The following is an 18486-nucleotide window of genomic DNA, read 5'->3' on the forward strand; positions in this document are numbered from 1 at the left end:
CTGAATCGCCACTTCTATACTCCAGCCTCCTGGGCAAAGCCCACATCGAGAACCTCGTCTAGTCATCATCTATGCGTGTGTGTGTGTATATATATATAGTTACAGTTTGGGAGGAAAGGGAAGATAGTTTCCCTACAATTCAACAATTATGAATGAAATGCTAATCTACCCCATACACAGCAGTTAATCCTGTTATGCTGCCTCTCACCAGTGTTTTAACAAATGTTTTAACAATCTAACCTCGACAACACAGGCGTGAAGCAAGGATCAGATTTCTTCTAATGACATCTCTGCATGCAAGAAGCGTGCTGTCTCTACTATACCTACTACACTGGCAGCAACACTACCTATGCATGTCTTCACCTGTGGACACAGCACCTCTCCAGGAGATTATGATGCAGTAAATCACTTTGGTTGAAGAAAAGTTATTAAGAGCTTAATTTCATATGCAAGCTTTTTATATTTTCTTTTTGGAAAAAGCTTGGTAGGAAGTGATTAATAGTGTCTGTTAATTTGCCCCATAAAAGGTTTCATGGATAATCATATGCATTCATAACATGCTAGTTTTGAAGTCATTAAATAGAACCCTTAAGACAGCTAAGTAGAAAGATACCTAAGCTCTGCAAGAACTTTATACTATTTGCTTTTGCCTGGCAGAGGACTGGTTAAGAGGTTTTTTCCCCATAATATGATTCTTCCTATAGAAAAGAGTTTTGAAGCTTTCCAGTTTTTGTTAGCATTTTCAGAAAGTCTAAAAAAGCATTTTCATGTGTGAAACCTTAACACATGAAAGAGGTAATCTTCATGAACATCTTCCACAGCAAGAGGAATAATTTCTCTGACAATTGCACTTGTGAGATTGGGGCAAGGGGACAAGAACAGAAGTTGCAAGGACTCCAGGCTTAAAAAAAAAAAAAAAAAAGCGCATAAAATTAAATAAAAACTTTAAGCTCAAGAAGTGTGATTAATGCGAGACCTCAATTCGGAAGGAGACTGTTAAAAAATGTCCCTTGCTATAAATCTGTCCCTCGTTAAAAGTGTTTTCGGATTAATTTCTCAGTCCTTCATTCAATTTACCATTTTCAAATGCTGCCGAATTTTCACATCAAGTGAAATGCTTAACCTGCGTTCCCCAGGAAACTAAACCAGATATTAACAAAGATTCCCTTGGAGCCTGGTAAAAATCTATGAATCTGTATTAACTGTAGAATCTCCTTAATAAATAGTAGCTACTGTACAAGCATGGGCTTTTCCAGACACCTATTACACAAGAACTTCAACAGTCCCAGTGGGTGGATGTCATCACAGTGACTGCACACAAATATACGTTCTGACATATCTGTTGATACCTTTGTTAAGGCCGTACTTTGTTATATTGAGATTCAGAGCAGCATGATTTCTCAGAGATGACCACAACTACAGGAAAACGTAGAGAGAATAAGCTAGGGAGACAGGTCACGTTTAACTGTAATACTCTGACTTTCTCTTTGCAAAGTAAGATACAGTGGTAAGACTGCAGAGACAAACGCAAAGCATGCAAGTTTAACTTAATATATTACAAAACACCAGAGCTTCCTAAACAAACAAACAAAATGTTACAGAATAGCACTAGCAGAGCTGCTAGCCAGCTCTGCTCTTCCCTTTCCAGCCACAGCACACAAATCCCACGCAATAGAGAACACTTAACCTCAACGTGCTCATGATCAACGTTAACAGTGATGTTTCCCTTATCCAGCCTTGGGCAGACTGAAGCAGCATTTTCTGTGTGTGCTCCAAGAAAGCTTTTTCAGCGTTATAAGCAGAAGCAAAAGAAGCTCTGTAAATATTACATTCACCACAAACGTTGCATTTCCCTTTCTCCAGTCATTGACTTAATACACGCAATTGTATCCAAACTAGGGGAATTCAAGAATTAATTTTAAGCTTAAGTGATTTGTATGTCATAACGCATCTTGAAGCTACCCCTGTTTTCCAGACTGAAAAAAACCTGAGTCAAAGCATATATACCAGCGCCAAAGATCTCCATGAGCAGAATTGACAATAAAATATTTTCCACCAAATCTGCAGGCAAAAAAAAGCTTCACTGTTTACCACCTTGTGGCCTGAACTGGTAAATATTCCCTTCTTACACACACACCGTCTCATCATTTTACAGTTAACTAGCCTCTTAAGCAGCAGGCACAGAAACTTCGCTCAAAGTTCCTCCCCAAAGGAAAATTGAAGACCATACGCTTTCAGCGAGACCAACACGGAGCCCAAACTGCCCCGATTGATGGGGTAAATCGAGAATGCCAGGACTGACTGTCCAGCTTCCAGACAGCTCTGAACATCCTTCACACGCACAGCAACCGGTTGCCCAAGCTGCATCTCTCTTCTCCCCACAGCTTCTAAAAGCCAGCAGCCTCCCATTGAAAGGATGCTACGGTGAAATGGAACAAACAAGAAGGATGCGGTAAAGGAGGAAGTACTTACATCCCTGAATTTGTTCCAGTACTTGTCTTTATCGTACTGCGAAACGGTGCTCAGCCATTTGTCGTTGTCCAGGAAATTGCCATGATTGCTATTACTCGTGATGATTTCAGGATGCCGGCTCTCCACTTGCAGGAAGCACCAGGCAGCGATTACCAGCACCCCCGACATCTGCAAGGAGAGGAGAGGAGCGGAGAGGAGCGGAGAGGAGCGGAGCGGCGGCGCGGCCGCGGGGGCGGCTTCCTCGGGCAGGGAAGTTTGAGGGACCCCAAGTTCGGGCTTGTCTCCCCTCACGCCCCTCACCAACTTCTGGCTGCGGAGCTGCCCGGTCCGCTGGGACCCACCCTGCCCGCCCAGCCTGGAGGGGCGGGGAATAACAACAGTAATAATAATAATAATAATAAAAATAAAAGCAGGTCACCTGGGGGCGGGCAGACACCAGCCAGGGGGGAACACAGCGCCACGAAACCCCGATAAAACCTCCCGCGGGAGCAGCCAGCGCCGGCTCCGCGAAGTTTGGCTGCCAGGGCGGGGAGGCAGCCCCTACCTCCGGGCAGTGCCGCCGGCCGGGGCTCCGGGCACCGTGCGCGCCGCCGCCTCCTCCTCTTCTTTTTCCTTCTCCTCCTCTCTTCTTCTTCTTCCTCCTCCTCCTCCTCCTCCCGTCCTTTGTCCGCTGCCGGGGCGGCGGGTCCGGGAGAGCCGCCGAACCCCCCGCGTAGGCGCCGTCCGCGGCTCCGGCTGCGCGTGGCTGTGCGGGTGCGCGTGGCTGTGCGCGCGGTGCCGGGGGCGCGCGGGTGGCCGCGAGCCGCGGTCTGGCGCCATCTACCGCCGCGCGGCTTCCGCGCTGCCGGCGCCCGCCTGAGGGGGAGTCGCGCGCCCAGCGGCCGCCCGCAACGGCCTCTCGGGGAGGCGCGGAGCGTCCCTCAGCCCCGGGCGGCGGCGGGCAGGGGAGGGAGTTGTCACAGCCTCGCGCCGGAGGAATCCGGGGGGTACTTGTCACAGTATCATCTCGGTTGGAAAAACCCTTGTAGATCCCCCAGTCCAACCATGAACCTCACACTGACCGTTCCCAACTCCACCAGATCCCTCAGCGCTGGGTCAACCCGACTCTTCAACCCCTCCAGGGATGGGGACTCCCCCCCTGCCCTGGGCAGCCCATTCCAACGCCCAACAACCCCTTCTGCAAAGAAATCCTTCCTAAGAGCCAGTCTGACCCTGCCCTGGCGCAGCTTGAGGCCATTCCCTCTTGTCCTGGTGCTTGTTCCTTGGTTCAAGAGACTCATCCCCAGTTCTCTGCACCCTCCTTTCAGGGAGAGGGTGATGAGGTCTCCTCTCAGCCTCCTCTTCTCCAGATGAAACCCCCCCAGTTCCCTTCACCGCTCCCCATCAGACCTGTGCTCCAGACCCTGCACCAGCTCCGTTGCCCTTCTCTGGACACGCTCGAGTCATTCAATGGCCTTTTTGGAGTGAGGGGCCCAAAACTGAACCCACTCATCAAGGGGCGGCCTCACCAGTGCCGAGCACAGGGGTCAGATCCCTTCCCTGTCCCTGCTGGCCACGCTAGTGCTGATACAAGCCCGCAGAGAAGAGGGGCCCCGGCCGCGGGGTTGTTGCAGATCTGTGCCTTGGCCCCGAAAAGCCCCAGTGGTGCGGCAGGGCCGGGCTGCTGGGGAGAATGTCTGTGGGGAAAGCTGGGGGTGGCCTCTGCAGAGAGATCGGCAGCGAATTCCTCACTGCTGCTGCACTCTGAAGAGTTACAGAGCCATAAAACTGGCCTCAAAACCACAAAAAACCCAACAAACGCCAGCTTTTATAAACCCCACGTAGGATAGGACTGTCTTGAGTCAATGGGTTTACAGTTTACAAAAGTGATGACATTTCGAAGACACAAAAGTCATCCCAGGTTTCTTAATTTCTTTGGACAAGGACCTCCCCTCCCTTGGTCAACACATTCCACACCATGAAGACGTTTCTGCTCCCACAATCAGATGATGAAGTAGGGGACTGCCCAGGCCATCAGAAGGGCGTAGGGGAAAGCCATCTTCTGTTTTTAAAAATGGGAAGGAGACAGATGAGGGGAGCTACATACTGGTCTAGAAGCAAGACTGAAAGGAGACCATCTCCAGCAAGAAAGGAGAAACATGTCCACTGTCAACTCAGGAGGTGGGAAGGAGGGCTGGGCAATGTCCTACACTGGGATTTGGGTGATGTTTCTGTATCCATCCCCAAAGACCATGAGAAGGCACTCTTCCTCCTCTTACTTCTAGCATTTCAAGGGATAGGAAAAAGGGAAATTTCACATCCACAATTTTTAAAATATGGAGAGGAGGCTCTCATTGAGGGTCTCGTTCTCTGCACCTGGATGGAAGAGACAACTCATCCCCTGCTAATTAATATGATGCCCCAAAATGAGGACGTACTTTGGCTGATCATTTTGAACAGAGCTGTGAGTACCATTCCATATGACATTCTAAAAATATGGTTCATTAAACTATCTTGTAAATACTGCCTTTTCTCTCCAAGAAAACTATCAACAGGGTTAATTCCACTTTTTCCAAACAGACACATTAGGCGTTTCTTTAGTAACACAGAAAAGGGTCACATTTATTTATTTTTTACTGCTATATCTGAGCACTGAACTCAGTATACAGTTCTATTCCTAAATCTGATTTTAAATACAGTTCCTAAATAGCACGTAACCACAATAAAAGCCTCTGGGACTGAAAAAAAACAATGAGGTTTTATTAATTTTAACAGCATAGAACAAGCACATTTGCATGTAAGTACCCCATATTGCATTCTCCCCTTGGTGCACATAGAATCTGATGAAAACTACGTGCTGCAGAAGGGCAAAATATATCCCAATAAAAGCCAAAAATGGAAGAAATCCAAACCAAAGCCCTGCAGATTTGGATGTAAATCCATATCCAAACGCCTTGTTCCATCTTGGCTCCTATACTGGACTATACCATTCTTCTGATGGTGGTCCAAGGTAAGTGTTCCTCTCAAGCATCTCCATTGTGCACAGACTTTCCTATAAAGCTGTTAGTTTCAGTAACAGACAAGGTTTGTAAAACTTCCACCTGGCAGGGTGAACACAAGCTTTCACCTTTCCTACTTAGATTAACAGAGTACTGTGCAGTTTGTTCTGTATGGGCCTTTTCTGTAAGGCTTTTAACAACAGAGAATTTGTCTTCTCTGCACAGACATTAAAGATCTTGCACCATCTTAAATCTCATGGTTAAGAGATTTCCCCAGTGAGCTTACAGAAATCTGTTGTCATTCAGCTATATACAGTTCCATTTGACTCATGTTTCACCCCAGACATTGCTGCATTTCAGCACTGTCCTACACAAACCACGTTAGCTGTTACATAGTTGAGGATTTTTGTGCGCAAGGAACTACATCAGTGCTTCCAGCTTTGCATAGATGCACTAGTTACTACTTTCTTGATCCCACTGGAGGTCAAACCAATTTAGTCCTCACTTGACCATTTCTTCAAGTCATGAACTGCCAGGCCAGGCTGGTAAGGAGCAGCAGAACATTGTTTCCACCAAAAGTTGTAGGAGTTCTACCCGTTATATATTTACAGCAGCACCCTGTAAAACACACTTGTTAGCAGAGCACGCCAGGCTCAGCCCGTAGTGACTTCGGCACGGTTGACTTCACTTAGCATGAAGCAGGCTGATATGCTTGCCAGTCAAAGAGCTGAATGACAAATTACAGGAACATTGTATATAAAGCGACTAATTACATTTTTACTTGTAGCTTTTGTGTCAGAAATGTGTCTTCATTTATTTAATTACTTCATAATCCCATATTCAAAACATGGCTAATCTTTCTTGATCCAGTAAAACATGGGCTTCCTGTTTAATCCTGATAGCAATCTCCATCACTCAGCAGCTGCAGCATTTCACCTCCACACTGTTTATCATCCATGACTAGAATTGAAACACCCTTGCCGGCTGGTTTTTATCTCTGGGCAGTGCTATAATTGCCTCTAATTCTGATCCAAGAATATAATATTAGAGAACTCTCTATAGTGGGTGAGTCAACTATTTGGTATTTCGGATGTAAAAAGCTCCTTTGTTCCAAGTTAGAAGAACTATTGAAGAGTTAAAAATATTAATTTTTTTTCCGTGCTTGCAGCTGTAAAAAGTGCCACAGTATTGATTTTGGATATTATTTGATAATTCACTTCAACTGTATAAATCAATTGATCAGAAGTTGTAACTGTGCCCATGCCCTGCCAGCTCCTCCATGCTGTAGCCTGTCCGGGTTCATTCTGGAAGCAGAACCTTCTGGTGCAGAAAGCACTTCACATGCACAGGCATCAAGGGCCAGATCTCAGCTCCAGCTAATTTCCCCACGCAGGGGAGCGTTACAGTCATCTTAACAGGACACCGCGGGGCTTTCAGTTAATAAAGCCTTCAGCACCAGTCTTGCAGGCAACATAACTGAAGTACGTTAACTTCCCCCTAGACCAGAGTGAGGGTGCCCGGAGAACCAAGCCAGCCACTCCTGTTCTCCCTAAAGCTCCACTGAACCTGTCCCACATCATATCCAGTGGCCAGCAGCTGTGTACCCAGTAGGGTAAAGGCTGTGGCAACAGCACGTAAGTGTTGTCACGTAAAGGATTTTACTTCCCCCAGTCATATTTGGCAGCAAGACACATTTTCACCTTCTTGATTGCTTCCATAGTTCTTGAGGCAGTGGCTGCAGCCTTTGTAGTAGAGCCTTGAAAATCTGTGGACTTTTATGGATGTTTTTTCCCTACCTCTTGTGAGGCACAATTCCACTGACTTCATTTTTTTAAACATTCACTCAGGAAAGAAAATCTTTACAGTTACAAATGTTTAAAGTGCATTTCTGTACTTTACTGCGTACCAGAGTCCTTCACTACTGGATTAGGAAAATTAAGTTCTTGTAATTTAACTGGATTTTAAAAAAATCACTAAAAAGGTACATGCAGTGGCACAGACCTTTATTTAACGTCCCTTTGTATCTTCCAAATACTGCTGTATCCTTTTAATAGACAGGGGTTTTATTTCCTCCTGTGATTCTCAGAACTGCAGATTCAGCTTTGTTAGCTCTGCTGGGCAATTGTGCAGAAAAAAACTAGTTTAACCTGTGCAATAAGTGATTGTTGGCTTATACAAAGTTCCTGAGACATTTGTCCATTTTACAACAGACTGTAATTCATTTGCTTTAAAAATACTAAAAATGCATCTTCTGATTTGACCTCTTTATTCACCTGTGCTCCTGGCCTCTTCTCTATATAAGACAGCCATATTTCATTGCAACAGTGCCTGGAATTTTGCAAGGATCTGCTAAATGCTTGCAACCAGAAGTGAAAATATGTCACACGGCAGGAAAATTATGGATTTCTTGCAGACAAAGTGGCACCAGCTACTTTGGAGGTGGTGCAGTTGGTGCAATCCCCTCTGTCCTCATCCTTCTGAAGCACTTCACCGCAGTGTCAGTGATTCCAGTGTAACAGAAAGCATCCATTGACCTGGAAAGATCCTACAACATGTTCTGCAATCTATTTGCTAATGTGTATTAGTTGTAATATCCCAGAATAAAGTGAATTGAAATACTGGCAAGTCCTGGACAAAGTAAGAGCTGAACAGTTTATGGTAGAGAGGTATAAGAAAGAAAACAGCTCAAGCAAAAAAACAGTAAAAACAATGACTAAATAAAGTGACTTATCACCTACAAAAGTTGGAGTTGGATTTCAGGACCGAGTTTTTCCCACCTTGCAAAGCTACCTTGCCCAGAGGTGTCTAGAAGATAAAAGAGAAAACTACATTTAAAATTGAAAAGACTTGTGTTCACATAAAGCGTATAATCAAATACAAGGTTACATTTAAACTGAAAGATGAGATTGAGGCAGCTATTCACGATGTTAAACTTTTGCCTTCTGAGGCTAATCCTCAATTTCCTCTGTCAAAAGGAATAAGAAACAAGCCCTTCTGAATGATGCCTCAGAGCAGAAGTCTATCCTAGCCACTGTGGATTGGTTTCTGAAGGATGACACTGACTCCAGAAAGAGCCTACAAAACCAGAGGCACACTAGGTAAAAGCCAAGCCTTGTGATTACTGTCCTCAGGACCTGCAGACTAACATAAAAAAATAACTTTACTCACATGAATCAGTCTATTCGGATCATATCAGAACATTCATCAATTTAAAGACTAAGTGTTTAATGGGAAGATAAACCCTGCATATTTGACAAATGGTTTCACTTTCTTATCTTTTTAGCGGGTATGGTGATCATGACAAAAGTAATTTTATGGTATTTCACAAAGTATCTTGTAAAATGGCAACCTTATTTTATAGTGGCTTTTATTACTACTGGAACTTTTACTAGGAATTGCATCACAAAGATCGGTTAACATAAATATTGCAGTGAAGAGCTCTCACCGTTTAATGCCAGAGTTAACTCTGCCAATGCAGCCTTCATTTCCAGCTGGAAAAGGTCATTAGAATTAAATTTGTCCTCAGACTTCATACTTAGCTGGGATGAAACATTGGTATGTAGTTTTGTAGCTCTGTTCAGACTGGAAAATATCATCCCAAGATTTGCCACTGTCAAGCAGTCTTAGAGAGCTGCCTTAAACCCTCTCTGTAATATATGATCAGAAACAGAGATTTGGAGTTTAACATGGAATATCAAATGGGTTTGTTCAATATTTACCACAGTAAGATCCTGTTTTGAACATCCGTGAGACACCACAGCACCAAACAATAATAAATAACAGCATTTACATAGTCAGATTTCAGAAATTACATTTGCATGGAAGATGGAGCATCATTAATGGCTGAACTGCAGAAATTCAATTTGCATTCACATAAATGTTAAAGAAGTTTCAAGTGTGCTTGTTCTTTCCCCGTGTTGTTATTTTCTTCTTTTTAAACTTTCTCAATTATCCCCATTTTTGCTACTTTTTTTCTTTTCTCTCTAACACGATCTTATGCAGTCTTCACATTTTGAGCTCTTTATGGTTCTTTCTTCCCTTTCTCCTCTCATTTACTGCACTCTTCCCATCCCCCTTTTCTTTTGCTCATATAAACACATACTAAGATCCTTATAAAAGCAGAAGCTTTCCTGGAGATTACGGAGCCAGTCTGGAAGAAGTGCTGCCTGATGGACGAAGAGTCCCAAAACATCTTGCAGCCTCAGAGGCCAGGCTTGGCAGCAGCCCAGTTACATATGGTTAACATCAGATTTGAATTTGCTGAGTAGCGTGAAAACAACAAGAACTGGGGATTTATTGTACCGAACAATCTTCTGGCTCTCACTAAACCCTCTTTTCATTAAAGAAAATAAAACAAAAGTATTGATGTCTATAGATGAGGACAATAAAGATGAGCCACAAAGGAGCCGTAATGGTTTGAATACTCATAAACCCTTCTCAGTCTTTGTGGCTTCAGTGTTTTCCTATGGGGGATAATGTTAAGAATGTGCTAGAATGCAGTACGCTCAGATAATGTAGAGAAACAATTTTCTTTCTCCCTACTGCTACATTTTAGGCATGAAGCTTAAGCTCTCTAGGGAAGCTGATGATTCTCATTGCCAATAACTTGAACCCTTATGGAAAACCAAATGCTGTTTCACAGTCGCTGAATCCCTTGAAGTCAGCGGGCTTAAGACGAAAAGTTTGGGTAGGGAGGGAAGAGAGTCATTAGGGGTGGCAATAGCTGAAAGAGAGGTAAAAGGTGCAAGATAGGGTCAGCATCAGGGTCTGCTAGCACCCAGGGTCGCTGTAGGGAATTTGAGGACTGTGGACCATATGCCCCGGGTGTGGCATGAGGGTTCTGAACACCGAGTTCTCAGCCAGCTTCAGGCCTTGGGATGCTGAAGGTGACTGACAAAAATCTGACCATTGGCTCTGAACTGCTACAAGCCTATATCGCTGTATCTACCCCAGCAGAGTCATTGCTCAGGCGTGGCAGGGGCAGACCTTGATCCAGCTAAACAGTCTCACTGCTATCAACAGCCCGTTCAGTCACATGTACTTTAAGCAGGTCCTTGCACCAGCGAACAGTACTGTGCGAAGAACCATGCGGTGGTCAGAAAATGGACAAAAATTTAAAAAGAATTCTGAACAGCTTCATCTGCTTCAAGCAATTACTAATTTGTCTATAATAACAGGATTATAAAAACAAAGAAAAATAACCCCCAAACCCTGATAATACTATTAGGAAAATGCCTTACCCACAGCGACAGTCTCTAGAAATGTGGACAATGCAAAACCTGGTGTCAGCGAGCGTGGAGACTGGCAGACAGACAGTAGCCTTATTTCTCACAGTAAGTGATTCTGAAGTGCTTGATGTGTTTTCAGTTAACTCTGGCCAAATTTGAAACTGTATTAAAGGAATCTAACTAGTACTTCACTCTGCATAGAAATGAAAGATGAGTGTTAAGTTTTTAAATGCAGAGTACAAAAAGAATAGAAGAATTTGTCCACGTTCTAATGCAGCCCAAGGTCTTGCAATTCCCGGGTGTGTGGGAGGAAATGAACCCACCAAGGGAGGAGGAGACCAACTCACAAGTGGGAACAAAGCTCTGGCACAGAAACTGCAAAAGACCCAGAATTCACCCCAGACAAAGCAATCAGAATCTGCCAAGCAAAATTCACGCTACAGTGAAATTTATGGAAGGTGGGCAGTGCTTTGATTCCATAGGGAGTAGAAATAATCTGCTAATATTTCAAGAAAGTATGCCTGGGGCCAGGAATATATACAGAACTAAATGTCAAAGTCCACACAAAAAGTAGTACATGGGGTGGCACACTGTGCCATATATTTGAGCCAAAATTTTACTGATGCCTGGGAAGAAATGCACTAATGGCAAAGGTTTACATAATTTCACATGCCCTAGAAGAACATGTGCTGCATCAAAAACCATGACAGTGTCATTAGCAGCTCAGAAACATCCTTCACAGGAGCAGCGCGTAGCACTGCAGTGGAAGATGGACTATCTGCCTGAGAGGAACTGAGATGTATTAATTTTAGGTTGGATTGTGGGGCACAAGCCAATGGAATGCCAAAAATAGTATTCTTGGGAGGAAAAAAAAAAAAGAAAAGAAAAATAAAACAAAACCAAATAGAATAAGCTAAGGGACTGTGACTCAGGGTATTTTAGTGTGGAGCTCACACATTCTCTTAAGAGGGTTAATCAAATCTACAGGGACATGAATTTGAGAAAAGCTACAGATTACGTTTGCTTCCAGGGAAAATAAGCCTATTGTTTGATTCCTGCTCTTGATGATCCCAAGGCACTGGAAAAGCAGGAAATCCAAAATAAATAAGGACGATATGTGAGTGTCTTCCAGGGGATAGAGGAGGTATTGCAGAACACAGAAAAAACCTAGGAAAGTTCCTCTCACTTTAAGGCAGAAATTTTAAAAAAAAAAAAAAAAGGACAAGAAGAAAAGCAGCAAGATGCAGTGCTCATTGCTTTATCCCAAGGGAAGTATTCCCTTGAGATGGGGAAAAAGTAGAACCTTGTCCTCATGATTAGATTCCGAGGAACTAACCGCAGAAACTGGAAGTGTTTTTCACCAAGGGACAGAAGTCCTTGAAACAATACACCTTTCTTCTCTGTGCATCATCAGGCTCTGAAAAGGGTCCCTAAGGAGGGAAACGGTATACAAGCAGACAAGATGCCTTGTGAGAGACTTTGCAGATTGATTAGACGGCTTCTTCCTGGCCCTATGCTTTTGATTCCTCATTCTCGTACAGCCAACATCCCTTCCAGGGAAGATATGTCTTTTTCTATCCTTTCTGAGGGGTTTTTTGGTAGAAAAAGTAACAATTTTTTTGATGACACAAAAGATATTAGGATTTTCATCAAGGGCAAAAACACTGTGTCAATATAAAATCTCCAGACAGCTTTGGAAGTAACAAGAACTACTGAAGTAAGAGACCCTACAAATAAAATTAAGTAGATTCCATGCAGTATAAATAATAAATGAGACAATCTAATAGAGCCAGGAACATCATCCTTTGACACCATAAATATATTCCTCCAACACACAAAAAGAAGGTATGAGGATTTCTTGAATTAATTCACTGCAAAAGGGTATTTGTGTTTAATATAACATCTGAAACCTGAAAGTTATGATGGAGATGGAATTTGACTTTCCAGATATCATAGTTTGATCTGGACAGGTCTGATTTCAGATAAGTGAGCTATATTACACATGTAGGTGCAAGTTAACCCAGTTGAAAACCAGATGGTCTGTCTCACATGATGCAGGCTCCCCACGCCAACATCTGTGGGGTTGGCAAAATAGGAACAGTGCTACTCGGTCTGAGCCTGGTTTGATCTTGCAAATCAATCTTGAGTTGCCAATCATGTCAAACTGTAACCAGTTTTGAAGTCTGGGACACTATGATAGAGTAAACAGAGATATTTTTTTCACAGAGACGAGTTCTCTTACTCTAGAGACCATCATGTCTGCAAAACCCTAATAGTAATAGAATTTTTCACCTCAGTCAGAGGTTTAACATTTTTCTTAAGTACTTTGGGATCCTAAAGTCAGCTCAAACTGACTGTAGACAACTTACTGCTGTTGCCAGAGTATCTGGCAAATAACCTGTTGAGAAGATTATTTTTCCTCATCTACAAGCACAGGATTCTTGGTTGCGTGCACACACTCTGGAGCATTTGACAGAAATGCAACCGAGCAAAGTGCAGAGCTTGATTATATACATGTTTTTCTAAATTCAATTCACAAAAACAGCCCGTCTGACCTCAGATGAAGTAAAAACTGCAAGTTCCAAAGCTACAGTTGAGATCCCCCTGAAGAAAGAAATTAATACTATTAGCACAAGTCAGGTCTGCATGTTCCTGGACCATATACTTTTTTTAATGAGATTATTAAATTGTTAAAGGGTCAAAGATAGTGATCCCCCAAGGCTTCATAGAAAAATGTGTGAACATATACACAAAGGTGACTTTAGACATTGAAAAGTCTAAGAAAATGTCTGAAGTCTGGCCTCAACTGAAGCATGAGCTATTAAATATTGTCACCTAGGCCAGCAATAGAGACCACACTGAGTGAAAGAGCACATTAGGAGACAATCACCATCACACTGATGCCACATAAAAAGAATTGCCTGTCCTCTGCTGTCCTCTCCAATGGAAGGATTTAACAACAATGACTAGAAACAACTATATAATAGTTACATTATTCTCTGTCCCCCTCAGCAGCTTTCTTGCAAGATGCTACAATTAAAGAGGCAATCCTATGTCTCAATTTATTTTTCTAGATATGTAAATACTGACAAGCTCTATAGACTGCTTAGTATGTGTGATTTCAAGCCATTAATTTGAAATATGGCTTCAGACTCCTGACTAATATTTCTCATCATTCATAGTCCAAAGGGTTGCTGGGAGAAAGTGTCAAAAGAACAAAGAACCTGCCCAGACAGACTGGAGTTGTTTCCAGACTTCACACTGAAATTAAAAAAGAGTTTTAGCACAACATGGGTCATCACTTGCTGACACTTTATTCAACAGACAACTGAAGACCTGTTGCCTGGATGTTCAAAAATTAAAGCTGCACTCATCAGAGACATGGAGCTAAAAAATCGCAAGGTGTAAAACCAGCCGTGTAGCTGGGTCTCAGATTTAACCCAGAGCTCTCACTTGAGATTCCTCTGTCTCTAAACCCTGGAAAGAAGGACATAAGAGCACAAAACCCTGACTGTTTCTGGCTTACTGTGATAACTCTGTTTTCCTGTATTAGGGGTGAATGCAAACTGTTACGTTCCCTGCAAAATACAGAGCGTGTAATTAAGACCAGATGTTTACATACTGGTTTATGCCTAATAAATACGTAGTGACAGGAAAACATACGAAGTACAATTCAGCAGGAGCAAAATGTTATTTAAGGTCATATGGGAAAGCACTGAGTAATGGATTTCTCTCAACTGGATAGAAAAAATACAACTCCCTCTCTCTTTAAAAAAATACAAGGCACTCTCTTAAAGGGTGGGATATTTGCAACAGAGATACACTGCCATCACAGCATTGGACCATGTGGTTTTACAGAAAAACCATAACTTTCAGCCTTTATAAAAAAAGAGAAGGAATAAAATGGGAAAACATATAAGGAATGAGCAAAATTTCTGGTGAGATAAAGATGTTGAGACTCATATACCTTTCAAAAATCAAGTTCAATCTTATTGTGGGCCTAAATGTCTCCCCACTGAACATTTAAAGTTTATGCTCATGGTTTTAATTTCAATATTCATTTTTGTTAAATAAAGATTACATATTTTAGTTTTCTCACAGAAGCTGTATAAGAATTTCAGAGAAATTGGTGGCAACATGATGAAAAAGGGTTTTGGAAATTTATGCTGAGTTAAACAGTAAGGTTGTTATGGCAGTTTTGCATTCATTGGCCTGAATGTGTCTGGTTTTACTTATACCTCTTCATAGAAGAATTAATTAATTTATTTGCATGATTATTGAAAAACACCGAGAATTTTATTTTAATACAGAATGTCTAGATGGGCAACTAGACCAAGGCCAAACGTTGGCCTTGGAAAGGTTGACCTGTCTGGAAAAGTTATTCTTAGTGAATCACAGACAGGCAAAAATATAAAGTATTTGTCAAAGTGGGGATGACTCCAGTAGCAGTGCCAGGTGGGAAGGAAGCGTCTTTGCAGGGCAGCACCTTAGGGTACACTGCAGCCCGTGACTGGGTATTCTTCCTGCTCTGTTTGTGGTGGAACCTATAAACAGGTTATGTCTGTAGTAGAGTTATAAGACTTGCCAGATAGAAATGAATGATTGAAGAAAGACCAGTAAATATGTTAGTCAGGCATTTGAGACACTGCCTGGTGAGAAACAAGTAGAAAGTAAGCAAGAATGAGTGTTAAGATCGTCTTATTTAACACTTTCACCAGTTACCTGGCAAAAGCAGTGTACAGCCCAGTACTGAAATTTGTATAGCATGCGAAACAGGGAGGGATCAGGACAATGAAAGACACAGAAGTCACAACATAAAGTTTTACACTGATGAAGACAAACAGGAAAAAAAAATCCTCCGGAAAAGAACATGGAGTATTTTGGTTAAATTTACAAAAGTCCCTTGGGAAAATGGTACATAGCTTACATTCTCTACTCCTTTCAACAACCCATACACTTCTAAATGCAAAGTACAGATTCTTGGAAGAGCCTTTGATTAAAGTTCCTCACATCAGTCATAGGTGTTACAACATGGATACTAGATTCTTTGATGGAGACAAACAGAGCATAAGCAAAAGTAATGCATAGGAGATGTCAGCAAATTAACACCTTGTCTGGATCCTGTCGGGAGTTTTGAATTAAAATTATATTTCAGATTTCGTTTAGAAGACAGTCTTATAAGACGAAGCGTGAGATAGTTGAAATGAATCAATTCATGTTCTCTAGGGCCCAATTTTTAGAGTTTTAAGTCATCTAATAATTCCATGGAAGTGAAGAAATGCTTGATGGTGGTAGCATACATAATTATCCCAACACTTAGACCTTCAGGCATCACAGGAAAACCACTTCCTGCGTTCTTTCTTGCACTGGTGTAGCAGGGCCTGGGGAAGGAAAGAGGCAGGAAGGACTCTGGTTTAATAAATATAGGAGGAATATAAATAAGTATTGTCTAGCTCTAAGATCTAACAGACTGTGCAGTGAACTCCCAGAGGAGACATTGCTTGAGACTCTTAAGAACGGGATGATTAAGGCATTGGTGAATGTACTCAAGGGAGCTATCCTGCAGTGGCAGAGAAATGGGCTCGAAGACAAAACGGGTAATTTCTAGCAACTTCAAGGCATGGAATTCCATCCCCAGCAGCCATTCAGAAAACTCCAGAGAGGCGAGGTTATTTCCTATGTACATAAAATTCATGTATGGGAATCAGAAACTCCTGTATTCAGCATATAAATGCACACAGTTGTGTGATCTTAATGCAGAATATAAATAAACAGTGACAGAGATGCTTAAGATATACACACAGTAGCTGACAAGGTATTGCCCTCAATGTATCTGAATGCAAAATGAGACATGGTTGCTCTATATTACATTCCTTTCAGTTTTTAAGTTTTTCTACATTCTTCAAAGGTTGAACAATTTTTGTAATTTATTTACTCTTAGCATTAAACAGTACCAAGGGTGAATTTACATCTGATCCTTAATCCAAATGGACTTTCTTAGCAATTAAAATCTGTATTTAAAATAAAAAGTTTTAATATTGTGACATTCAAAAGGCAACCAAAGGTTTTCACTGATTATAAGTAGAAAGAGGAAATAATGTATTATTCAAGCTCCAGAGCTTGCTTAATGCAAGATCAATTTTGTTAAGTGTTGCTTAGCAATGGATTATGAGTGCAGATCCTGAATATTAATGCAGGATGGGTATGGCAGCAATTCCTGTGAAAGTACACTTTAAAAAGGAAAGGATTTTCCTGGTGAACCACAGACAAATAAATACCTGCAGAGTTCCATGAACGAAGAGAGCTCACATCTTCTTCACTTCTTGCATCATTTATTGGTTACCAAGCCACATAGCAGGAACTTCTAGATCATCTTTGTTGTTTTCCAGATATGTACCCAAAATACTGAGAGCCTGCTCCCAAACCCTGAGGCAGGCAGCAGAACTTTACAATAGCACAGTATTAAGTCAAAACAACAGGATCAAGTTTTGGTTATAGTCTTCCAGAGGATGTGTAATATTGTGATATTTTGTAGCTACAATCCAATACATTGAGTTGTTTATATTAATTTTATATCTAAGACTTTTATCTTCTCATAGACAGTGGTGGTGTAGTTCTCCCTTATAATCAGAACAAAGACCTTACTGCTTGGCACTTAGCTGGTTTTGTTGTTGCTATAAAAATACCCATCACCTTATGCAGAAAAATCCTGTATCTCATTTTATCCTGTATTTTGTTTATATTTGCTCTGTAGAAAAGATGACAAGTGGGACAGGATATGCTCTGAGAATGATGGACTACTGGAGAGAAACAGAGGTACAGGAGCCACGGAGCCATGGAAGATTTGCACCTGAAATGGAAGTTCCAAGGTGGGTTTGCTTTGATTGAGATTCCTCGCACAAACTGGGTCTGCCTCATGCATCTGAAAACAGGCTGCTCTGACAACACTTTAACAAAGCACTAACAATGCTGCTTTGTTCTAAATATAGACCCCTCTATATTTAAAGTTGCAGTACAGTTTGTAATGTAGATTGCAACTTTTAACTACAGCTTTGGCAAACCCTAAAGATGGCAGAATGTCATTTTGACCTTTTACATGAGATACATTCTCTGTTGTTTTTATAGTACTTGATTACTTGAATTTCTTAATTTTTTTGAGATGAAATTGAAACAACATAAAGAATTTTGTATTATACCATCATTAAAAACTCCTTCAGGTTTATTCCAAATCCTGAATTTATTAACTAACTTTTTCTGACACTTCACAGACTTGATCATATAGGATGAAGTGCACTAAAATCATTAGGGAAGCTATCAAATTTCCTAGCATCTGTCTACAGGACTCTTTTGGGACTTTGATGTTATTTTTCTAAGTCTACCTTTGGTAAATATATACATTTATAAGAAAGTACTTATTTGACTCTCATTGATTTTTTCCCATTTGTGTGAGCAAGTTCTGCCTAATAAAATAATAGCTTTGCAAGTATATTTCTTCCTAATCGTCTACTTTCCATGCAGCTTGGGAAATCCTACTCACATGTTTTTCTCCCCGTAGACTCAGCTTTATTTACTACATCTCATTCTCTTTAAATGCGGTTTTAAATGAAGTGCAGGTTTGGTTTTGTGTATCTCTTTGGGGAACTGAGGAGAAACATATATGTGTATGTAGATATGCAATTGTTGATCCTCAGACCACTTTCAACTAACAATTAGACTGTAAACTTTTCAGGACAAGGGCAGCCTCAGTCTACATCTGTTAGTGCAATGGGATCCAGTAGCTGACTGCTATCTTCAGCCATAACATTAAA

General features: G+C 41.7%; 1 protein-coding gene across 1 annotated transcript in view; it reads right to left on the reverse strand.

Moving 5' to 3' along the window:
- The window catches only part of SPOCK1 (SPARC (osteonectin), cwcv and kazal like domains proteoglycan 1), a 322590-nt gene extending 319368 nt beyond the window's left edge, over positions 1-3222 (reverse strand). The window contains exons 1-2 of the mRNA XM_074883470.1: positions 3017-3222; positions 2473-2640 (exon numbers count right to left, since the gene is read on the reverse strand). Of these exons, the coding sequence (XP_074739571.1) occupies positions 2473-2640 (168 nt within the window). The 5' untranslated portion in view covers positions 3017-3222. The remainder of the gene's footprint in view (positions 1-2472; positions 2641-3016) is intronic.
- Positions 3223-18486: the final 15264 nt, after the last annotated feature.

The sequence above is a fragment of the Strix uralensis genome, chromosome 14, assembly GCF_047716275.1.
Source record: "Strix uralensis isolate ZFMK-TIS-50842 chromosome 14, bStrUra1, whole genome shotgun sequence".
Classification (NCBI taxonomy): Eukaryota; Metazoa; Chordata; class Aves; order Strigiformes; family Strigidae; genus Strix; species Strix uralensis.